This window comes from Gymnodraco acuticeps, unplaced genomic scaffold (assembly GCF_902827175.1).
Source record: "Gymnodraco acuticeps unplaced genomic scaffold, fGymAcu1.1, whole genome shotgun sequence".
NCBI lineage: Eukaryota > Metazoa > Chordata > Actinopteri > Perciformes > Bathydraconidae > Gymnodraco > Gymnodraco acuticeps.
In genome coordinates this window covers 405,874-417,491 of record NW_022990921.1, presented here as the reverse complement: position 1 = coordinate 417,491, position 11,618 = coordinate 405,874, and the positions used below count along the sequence as shown (strand labels likewise).

The window sequence follows — 11,618 nt, the reverse complement described above, 5'->3', positions numbered from 1 at the left end:
GCTGCCCCGCCCAATTCCCCTGCTGCGTTCAAGACCTGTGGGAAATACCATTTTCCGAAATAAGGGGACATTTACAATGTTACAGCAAACGGCAGTGCAGATTAAAAGGCAAACATCAGAATCAGAATTCGTTTTATAATCCCGCAATGGGGACATGTACAGCGTTACAGCAAAAGTGACATAGCAGGTCAAAAAGGCAGCAACAATTAAGAGTAAGCTAATGTATGAAATATATATATATAGAGACTTTTTGCACTACTTTTTATTTTGTATCTGTGTATTTTATTATATATGTTGCATTGTTGGAGAGGCTCAGGTCAGAATAATTGTGTAAGTGCAGCCTTTACATGTTCATAATTTAACTGTAATGTGTATTTTCTAAGTGTACTAATTATTATTGTTGTAATGTTTCATGCGTGCAATATTTCGTCTTTTATTTTGAAGTCCAAGCTCACGTCTCGTTATGCTGTTCTCGCGTGAGTTAGAGAGCGAGAACATGAGAAGCACCCTCAGAGTAAGATGCACGGATACTTAAAGCTCCGTTAGTTTTGTATTCTTATACATATAAGTTGTGAAGAGAACTGAAGAATACTTCCCTCTGTTTACAGAGCATGCAGCCCAACGAGGTATGTTGTTGTGTTTGTATTACTTTTATGTTTATTATCTCACATGCTGTGCATGTTATTGTGTGTCTAACAGGAAACTATGTTTGTCATTTATACTGTTTGTTTGTGTAGTTTTCACGGTGGATTCGGAGGAATAAACCCGTTATGAGAAAGCCACTTGTGTCTGCCTGTGCTTCGAGGGAATTACAAATTGCATTGCCATTTCTACGCTTTGTGCATATGACAATAAAACCTTTCAATCTTGAATCTAGTAAAAAAGGACATTTGTAACAAATGCTAAAAACTCATCCATGACTAAAAATCAGCATTTAAATATCGAACAGAACAAGGTTTGAGACGTTATAACAATGATGTTTTGTACTTTAAAATGATTATTGCACACTATAATTGCAAGAAAGAAAAGTGTCTATTGCACGTTAGAGGTTTATGGTTGGGTATCGTTTGAATTTCCACGATTCTGATTCCGATTCTACTTTTCGATTCCGGTTCTTAACGGTTCTCAATTCCGATTATTTGAGGGGAAGGGTAAAAAAAACGATACATGCTTCTTCCACCAAAAAAATTACATTTATTCGAGAAACTTTACACAGGTTAGTTTACAGTAATATTCACATTAATCAGTCTGTTTATATTCACTGCTATGTAACTGTAACCTGAGAACCACTGAAGCTACAACAGTGCAACAGTCCAACTTTTAAAAGGAACACCCCCCCCCCCCCCCCCCCCCCCCCATTTAAAAACAGCTCTTGTTGAGAAAAACAAGCATATCTGCCTTCTCAGGCATACCGGGAAGAGATGTTTTAGATCTAGGGGGCACAACTCTAAACACCCATATGAAAAAAATCGGTTTACATTTTAATAATTAAATAAGTATGTGAACATAACCAATAACCTACCATAGCCAATAACAAATACATGTAACGTATTTTATTTTTATTGTTCATTCATATCTTATTTTACTATTTTATGCATATTTTTTTATATCTCCAGTTTAAAACGATATGTCTGGTTTACTGTCCTATAGTATACATTGGAATGATTTCAAACCTGTTTTATCTCAATAAAGGAGTGCCTTGGAAATATGTGTTTACATAAATTGTGATCAAAACGTTTGAGACCCACTGAGATAACTTAGACTAGGGAACTATCTAACCACTCAGAGTCCTTTACCTCACTGAGCTCTAGTTATCAGCCTCTCAGTCTGACTGGAGAGGACTCTCCCTCCACATTATTGTAGAAACATCTTCTTCTAATAATATCCGTTAGAGCAGCTAGTAGGGCTGTGCGATTATGGCAAAAATCATAATCACGATTATTTGGTCAATAATTGATATCACGATTATTTTGACGATTATTCATTGACCATTTATTGAACTTTAAAACAAATAATATTTTACCAATAAACAAGATCAATAAATGTGTTGGAGCGCACTTCCAAAACCATACTAAACATATATTAATATGATAAATAAAAATAAATTAGACCAAAATAAATGAAATCAAATATGTTGCAGTGCACTGTCACAACCTACTGAAAACTCCTTAACATATAGCCAACATTTTGGTAAAACATATTCAACATATTCCACTCAGTTAAACGTTGAAGGCTGGCCAACCGTCATGGTCCAGAAGTAACAGGAAATAAATGTTGAACTACAATTTAAGACCAAATAAAAATGTTTAGGCCACCATGGCAAATGCTGGTAGGGCTGCTCATGTCATCTCTTAAAGATTGTTCGCAAGAAACACCAGGCTGTTTACATGGTCTGGTTTCAGAGATGAGCGCAGGCAGGTGACAATATTGCCATCTGTACTGAAGACCCTCTCTGAAGAGGAACTTGTGGCAGTGCTGCCACATATGACACAGGAAAAAAAGAAAAGACTCTGAAGAACCCTTTCTTTGCCATTATATAAAAATAGTGTTGCTACAAAAGTATAAATTAGGCTTACTAATAAGACAACTCAGATCTGAAGCTACACAGTAATCTGCTGCAGCAACAGTGCAATAAAAAAGACAACATTAATAGAATCAAACCCATTTTTTGTTGCATTTTATAAAAGAAATGCCTTTAAAATAGGATGCAAGCAACACTAGTTTCTGAACTGATAGACTATAATCAATTTAAACAGAACAGATCTTAATGTTTGCATTCTTATACCATTTTGTACAATAATTATCATGAATAAATTCAAACAAACTAAAACTTACAGCAGATTAATAACGGTATTTAAATTGAGTTTTTATTATATCAAAAACCTGTTGAAATGCTACCGTTATTTTTACTGTCCCACAAAAGCGCGTCGCAGCCTCCAGGAATGCTTCTTTCACAACTTCGCCGTCTTCAAAAGACTTCATGTGTTTCGCAAGAACGTGACTGACCCGATAAGATGCTCTGGTAGCAGCCTTGCTCTTGTTGTTGGGCCTGGTGAAAATGGACTGCTGTGCATTTAGCTGTGCTCTCAGGCCCCTCCCCTTTTGGAGCGTAGGGCAGAATTAGGAGGGAATTCCGTCTCGTAGCGTTTGTGCACTGTTTTGAAATGTCGCTCCTAAATTACCCTTCTTCGATAAAGCCACGCTCGCATTGCAGATGAGACAGATGGACTTTGAATTGGAATAGATACAAAAATAATGATCCTCCCACTTGGAGTGAAAATTATATATCTTGGGCTTTTTTGCTTCTGCCATAATTGCGGTCTTGTGTGTGTGCGGACTGTCACTCCTGTTGACCACCCATGCTGTTGACACGGACAACGTCAGCGAACTAGTGCACTGCTCACCAGCCACGCCCGGACACATGGGGTGAGGCCGGCCAATCACAAAGCTTTGATGCGTTCAAGTGCATTATTCTGGCACGGGAACATTATGTTACAGGACATTAACGATAAAACAGAATATTGTTGTTCTATTTTTAGACACATCTCGCGATCGACTGGGAATCTCCCCGCGACCCTTCTTTTTAACTAGTTGCTGCTCTTGTTCTGACATCTTCGCTTGCGCTGAACACTCACAACACATGTCACTCCGACGTGGCCGAGTGGGCTTTTAGGGAGGGGCGAAAGCGCACCCAGCAAAATAATCGTATTTTGTCAATTATGCTGTTTTCCTAATCGTCGCAAGCCATAATCGTAATCGCGATTAAAATACGATTAATTGCACAGCCCTAGCAGCTAGCACCAAGTGCTAATAACAACAGCGCTGGTACCGGTGCACCCTCCCTTTTTCCCTCGCTCGCCCCCATGCTCACTCGCACTTTGGCTGTGAGCTGCGGGTGCCAGATAAGCCAACATCCCCCATTTTCATCACTTACAGCGCCCATCGTACAGGGCAAATGAAAAGTGTAACTGGGATGAAAAGGGTGTGACATTTACTTAATTATGAATGTTGTTACATCAAAGCCGAAAATTAGGATGAGCACCAACGGTCAAAACATTTTTTTTTTTTCCCAGAGCAACACACTCTCACTCCCTAAGCGTCCAGGAGCGACGTTTGGTCAGTGTCCGTGGCGTCCAGTTGTGACGCTCCTAGGCTCCTTCAGCGTCATAAAGGGACGCAAATAGCTTTCAACTGATTGCAATGTATTCCCATCTGCGGCGGGATTTGACGCTCATGGAAGCACGGCATTCGTTTGTGTCGGCTGCCCTTAAAGGCAATGTGAGCGTCCATTCCCATTGGATAACGGAGAATTGTACACCTGGACGTAAGTATTCCTCTGTGTACATCCCTGGAGGTTTAGGGGATAGGAAACACTCAAATTTAAAACATATAATTAATAAATGGGTGAAAATTGCTTGTGCCCATAATGGGCAGCATTAATATATATACACACATGCCAGCTAAGGTCAGAAGAGCTTTATTTAACAGCTGGTCTTATGTTTGTGACCCCTGTTGTTAATTGATAACATTACATTACATTAATTGATAAGCCTGAAACATGCACTTGTCAAGGTTCAGAGGCAAATTTTGCAAATATGGCAGTAGCCATCAATCAGCTTAAGATAAGATATACTTTATTGATCCCAAGTTGGAACATTTGCGTTACATCAGCATGTGTAACAGTTGTACATATGCAGTGGTGTTTATTTGTAAATCATTTAGTATAATCACACAAATTCTGTGTTTTATATTTAACAATTCTGTGTTCTTTATTTATTGATTGTTCAATACCTGACAAGGCCGGAGATGAAATATCTACATAAATCTTATAAGAGTATAATACATTATGTATAATATCAGTTAAAATAAGTGCTTCAACATAGTTAACATTGCTGGAGGTATGCACAAATATTGATAGATGTCTTGTAATGCACTATTGAGGAACCTGCGACCCAAGTTTTTCATTCAATGCAGAACTACACCATAGTTGTGTAGGCCTATATGATATGTCAATAAACCTTAGAAATCTTGAAAGGGATGTGCAAAATAGTCATTATACAGTCTTTAATGAACTATTAGTAGAGAATAATGAATATACTTTATAGGGATCCTATTAATATCTAATAATAAAAATAATGAAATTCAATAACATGCTTTAACCACTAGGTGTCCCTTTATATCAGCTGTGCACCTTTATGGTGTAAATACAGCCTATCTACCAATTGGATCAAATATAAAAGTCAGCCGAATTAGTGTTGATACTGCAAGGAGACGTATTGTGTGAAAAGAAATGTAAGAAGTTGTTTAACTGCTGATATATTTATGATCCACGTCACGTTTTCAGTTCCTCATGTTTGTCTAGAAGTCTTCTCATCAGGGCTCTATAAATACAGAACTACGGCAGATATGTAATATTTAATGCAGCCGAACCGTGTATTACAATGCCGTTATGTGATGACTTTCAAAGAGAAAAGCAAGCACACTCGGAATAAAGTATTTTTTAATTTTTTAAAAATGTTTTCGGTCTGTTTCCGGTATTTGTTAATGACGATGTGCTGTGAGATGTGAGACTGGAATTGCACAGGGGAAAATAACGTAGGCTATCTTTAGATGCGGATTTTGTTAAACTAATATGTTTGCGCTGTGGACCAACACTATACATTGACGGGGAAGGGGGTAGCAATAAAGATAACACCATTAAACAGTTACACAACATAACAGAAATAATATCGATAGCAGCGTCCCTAGCAACCACCCTGGTAACAATGAAAACGTCGCGATTTCCTGAAGTAATCTTCTTAATAACTAGCAAACTAAAGATCATGTACATCCACTGCACACATAATCTGAAATAACAACTCATATTTCTCGCATCAAATGACATCAAAACGCATTTTAATGGCCAAACTAACTTTAAAATAGGCATTTTCCACCGAGAATAAAACGAAGTTCGGCCATGTCTTCTTTTTCTGCAGGGAGAAATTTGAAGATCACGTGACATAGACGTCAGCCATTGGAATGAATGGTGAAAAAAACGGGGTTTGTCAAACAGAGCACATGGTGTAGTCCAAACGATAGCTGGGGATTCTGGGTAGTGTAGTGTCTTCTGCCATCCTTTACTCAGAAAAAACATTTGTTTCTCCAAATCGAAGGGGAAAAATACAAAAGCATTGCACACAATTTAAACCAATCAATGTTGTGTAATTAACAAGGATAATCTGGTGTTTTTTAGTCGATGAGTAGTGCAGATATCACTGTAAAATCAATCGACAGTAAGAGGAATACTTACTTCCGGGTGTACAATCATCCGTTATCCAATGGGAATGGACGCTCACATTGCCTTTAAGGGCAGCCGACACAAACGAATGCCGTGCTTCCATGAGCGTCAAATCCCGCCGCAGATGGGAATACATTGCAATCAGTTGAAAGCTATTTGCGTCCCTTTATGAAGCTGAAGGAGCCTAGGAGCGTCACAACTGGACGCCACGGACACTGACCAAACGTCGCTCCTGGACGCTTAGGGAGTGAGAGTGTGTTGCCCAGAGCTGTCAGCACAGCACCTCCACAGGCACCCTAGGCGAACATCTATAACGCCAGTGCGACGGGCTGGCCCTGGGCCCTTTCTCATTTCTCTAACTCCCCTCCTCGACTCCTATCCTCGATACTTAGTCCCGCCCAGAGCCCTAGAGAGATAATGAACAAAGATCAATAATTATCTCTCTAGGGCTCTGGTCCTGCCCACAGGAGATGCGAGCGGAGGAGCCGAGGAGGGGAACCGAGGAGAGAGGAAGCAGCAGGCGGTTAGAGAAATGAGAACTCCCTCTCCTCTGAGCGGTCATTTAAAGAGACGTCCATTAATGATGACAGGAGCACAGCAGCCCTCTGTCTGATGGACAGATGTGTTCATGACCACTTATATATTTACTTTTAATTTATTCACAGTGCGGTATAATGAGACAATAACAGGCTACAGATGTGGACACACACACACACATATATATTTATATAAGTATATACAATTTCAGAATCAAACAGAGCACTCTCATAATAACGTAACACTATCAGAGACTGGATATATCCCCCCCCCTCCCTTGTTTTATTTACAAGTATTAAAAGTAAGCAGAGGACACCAAACCAACTGAGACCTGTCTGTCCGCTGCATCTACGCACACACACCTACACCACACACACATACAGTTCCTAAAACAGGCTACAGCCGTTGTGCATTTTATTATGCGAAGCACTAAATGGTTTTAGAAAAATATCGACTCTTTGTTTGTAAATATCTACTAAACTAAAGCAAATACAGAGAGTAGGCCTGTTATACTGAGTGATATATATTATACACACTGCTCTGCTTTCTGCACGGACCTCACAGCTGTTCTCTCTGGAAACATCGCGTCGCGATGAGAGCAGTTAATAAAATAATATCCAGGGGATGCATGCAGAGCTGTCATTGGCTGAGATAAGTCCGGCCGTGCGTCACGCCTCTTTGAAACACCTCTGTTCCCGAAAATGCATCCACGAAGGAGCCGTGGAGGACCCATCAGTGTATCCTTGGTTATTGCTCCTCCAGAGAGCCTCCTCGACGCTCGATCCTCGAAGTGCATTTAGAGAAATGAGATGTCCTTCAACATGGCGAGCTGAAATTAATTTCCAGGTCACTACCGGAGGACCGAGGAGGGGGATTTGATGAAATGAGAAAGGGCCCTGGTCCCAGGTTACGCTATAGGAAGTGTAGGTACAACGCTACATTTCCCTCCCCGCCGCAGTAGGCTACGGAGAGCGGCGAGAAACATTTCCTCAGGCATCGAAAAGCGGAACCGAAATTCACATTTCTAAATAATGCCGTTGGAACAGGGGTGGTTCTAGGGGGGGCCAGTGTCCCCCTAACACTGACCTCTGACCCCCCTAACAATGAAACGTTTTTTTTTTTTTTTTTTTTAAATGTATATTCTCTGGTACTCGGTTTGCCAAAAACCGCAGGATTTTGTTGCTGTAATGTGAGATTGTGCAGACACCCTTATGTAAAGTAGAGATGTAACTGTTCATTGCCTTTATTTTTATATACATATGGTGTTAGTGCAAACATTGCACAATAACTTAAGCTGAAGCTAACAGTAATAACTATAAGATTTATCTGAAATAAATAAGTGTACTGAAACAAATACCAATAACTGTATTGCATTGTTTTCTTATGCGCAATTACTTCATACTGTCTAGTTCTCTTTTTCGTCCTGCATTTATTGTGCCCCCCTCAGAAAATAACTGGCCCCCCAGTCAAATTGGTCTAGAACCGCCACTGAGTTGGAATCAAAATGTTGGAACCGGTTCCGAACCGGAACCGGTTCTCGGTACCCAACCCTTTGCACAATATATCAATAGTCTGTTGTGTTGGAGTCTACCAGGGGCCGTTGAATAGTCTGACAGAAGTAGTAGACTAACATATTAAATAAAGAGGCAAACACTCATATATAAATATAACAATCAAATACAAATGAATACACATTCATAGAAACAATGCAAGCAGCATTATTAAAAGGTAAGGGAATATATCAAAGTAACGAGGAAGCAGCAAGAGACAACATTGATAGTGTCTAAAAAGAAAACAAGTGTATATTGCAACTTTAAAAGATATTGCACAAGTTGAGAGACGTCAGGATTACGAGACATCAAGTAGGAACCAGGTGCAATGTTTTCATATTATGTAATGTCGAACAATTATGATTCTGTGTAATCATGAAGAACATGATGACACTGGTTCTCCAACATTTCCCCACATCCATTACAAATCAAGTTTGAACATGTCGTCAGAAAAGCACAGGATTTCCCACGACATTGCGAAAAAGTTAAAATTGGTCGAATTACTTTACCACACAATTGTCACCTAACCTTTTTTATGTGAAAGTTATAAGTAACGTTTTTAGTTTGGGATTATATTTGACTGAACAACAAAAACTCAACAACAAAAACTGGAAAACAATTGCATAGTTAATATTTGAACCCCATATCATGATAGAAAGATGTATAGGGGATAATTATAAATTAATTAAAATAAAGAACAATGCAATTGTAGTTAATAAGCACTTGAGTACTTCACTCCATTCCACCATGGCCATTAACTAAAGACATTTATTAACTCAAAATATTATAAAATTAAACAAAGTTAAAAAACTAAAATAAGCAGTAAATGTATACATATCAACATTAGAAAATATGTCGAGAGTTAGGGTACTCCGGTATAAAGACAACATATAAAAACATAGGATAGATTAAAAAAGTGTGTGAAGTATAGTTGCAGTTTCTTAAAATTAAGTAATTTACCATTTCAGTCAAAGTCAACTTTATTGTCAATCTCAAAATATGTTTGTACACACAGAAAGATCGAAATACTGTTTCCCACAGTCCCGAGGTATCAAATAAAAGATATACAATATATATAAAATATGTATATACATACCTATACCCCAACTTATTTACATAAATAGCATGTGACTGGTGGGTTTGTGTGTCTGTGTGTGTGTGGGGGTTAAAGTCCCGGTCCAGTGGGGGTAGAATGGAGAGGGGATAGGTGGGAGAGAGGGGGGAGAGATGGGAGAGAGTTTAGCCTCCTGACGGCCTGGTGGAACTTTACATTTTTCTTGAATATGACATTTAAAAAAATATTACTAACTTATATTTCAACTGAATTTCCAGTGAAACTTCAATACAAATGTATGTAAACTGAAAATAATTCCTCCTTACCGGACTGACTCTAACATGACCCAAAAGCCTGCTTGCCATGTTGTTTGGCCTGTGAGCCTGAAGTAAATGAAGGCTTCTCAATTCTCTAATTTCCCCTCCTCGACTCCCCTCCTCGATTCCTATCCTTGTGTCTTAGTCCCGCCCACAGGAGATGCGAGCGGAGGAGTAGAGGAGGGGAATCGAGGAGAGCCTCCTCGATGCTCGATGTGCATTTAGAGAAATGAAATGTGCTTCAACATGGCGCACTGAAATCCATTTCCGGGTCACTACCGGAGGACCGAGGAGTCGAGGAGCGGGAATTAGAGAATTGAGAAGCCTTCAATGTTTCTGTTTGCTTTATTTTCTTGTCAGAGAGTACCAGAATAGTTTAAATGTTGAATACACATTTTTATATTTTAATATAAAGACTGAAATGTTCTACCAGGCACAGGATTCGAACGCACGGTAAGTAAGGGATAATGTGCAGCGAGGCGGTCATTGGGTAAAAGAACACCCGACAGGCGGATCAGGAGCCCGGTGCCAAGCATGCAGTTTGCTTTTCGGCCAAACTGTATACAGTTCAATCGACCGGACTTCTTTCTGCAGTTATGAGCGTCCTTAACAACGGGCAATAAGTGCTTGACAGCGGTCTGTCTGTACTGGATTAACAACGTGTTCTGAATTGACCAATCAGAATTGAGTATTCAACTAAGCCATGTAATACATTTAATTCTATAACACATAGGTGTGAGCAAGCTCTCTGATTGGTCAATAGGCGTGTTTGATTCCACGATCAAAGAACGGTCAAATAGAACGTGCCTTTTCACAACAAGTCGGTATCCCTCCGCGTCTGAGAAAAACGGTATACCCTTACTTGGCCTGAAAAGCAAACTGCTTGCACTCCAGTACAGGCGTACGGACCTCGGCGCAAGCGCCTCGGTCCTGCCGCAGTACTGTCGTACCAATAATGACGTTAAAGAACGGCCTCTCGTGTATGATTGCTTAAATATAGACTGCCTGCTTTAACCACTGATACAGCAACTTGACTATGCAGGATTGATTTGAAGTGAGGGGTCACAAAGGGAACATCTTTGTCCCCATTTACAAAACAACATTTTAATGAATTATTTTTTTATAGCAACATTTTTTTCAGGTTTTGTATTAAAAGTATTTTTTTAAATAATGTATTTAAATCTTATTTGTTTCACTTTGTTTTGTTTGTTTGAGTAAACATGTTTTTTCATACAAGATGTCTATATATTTTTAAGTTAGTTTTATGATTGTATTATGTATCATATTATTTAATTTTCTTACTATTATTGCATATTATTTCATTATTCAAATGATTATTTTCTCATTATTATTATTGTTTTTATTATTATTTTGTGGGGCCAAAACACATAAATGTAAATACATTTCCAATCATGGAAAAATAAATAAATGCTGTGATGTACCGTTATAATAAATAACATTTTCTAACAGAAAATTCAAACACTAGAAAAGTCATAACATCAGTTTTTAAATGAAACATCAGTTTTGAATACAACAAACATGAACAAAACATTATAAAACAACTTGATGGGGAAATATACAAAATATAAAACAACTCTAACAATGACACTTTGATATAAAATGAGACAAAAGAAAGAACAACATATCAAACTTTTAGCTGCATGGTTTGTTGTTATTGTTGACGTTGGTTTTCATAGAACTGAACTGTAGTGCATTGTGGGTAGTGTAGTTCTTCAGGGAATAAAACATGATTAAAACTGTATAGAAACAGAGGAGTACAGGAGGTAATACTGGTATCATGTAACACTGAGTACATCAACAGAGGGTGTTAAAAACATATCCATATGATGCTTCAATCCTAATTTAAGATTTAATCACACAAT

General features: G+C 38.7%; 1 protein-coding gene across 1 annotated transcript in view; it reads right to left on the bottom strand.

The window, feature by feature from the left end:
- Positions 1-11,587: 11,587 nt before the first annotated feature.
- The window catches only part of cxxc1a (CXXC finger protein 1a), a 19,322-nt gene continuing 19,291 nt past the window's right edge, over positions 11,588-11,618 (bottom strand). The window contains 1 exon segment of the mRNA XM_034234019.1: positions 11,588-11,593. Within this exon segment, the coding sequence (XP_034089910.1) occupies positions 11,588-11,593 (6 nt within the window).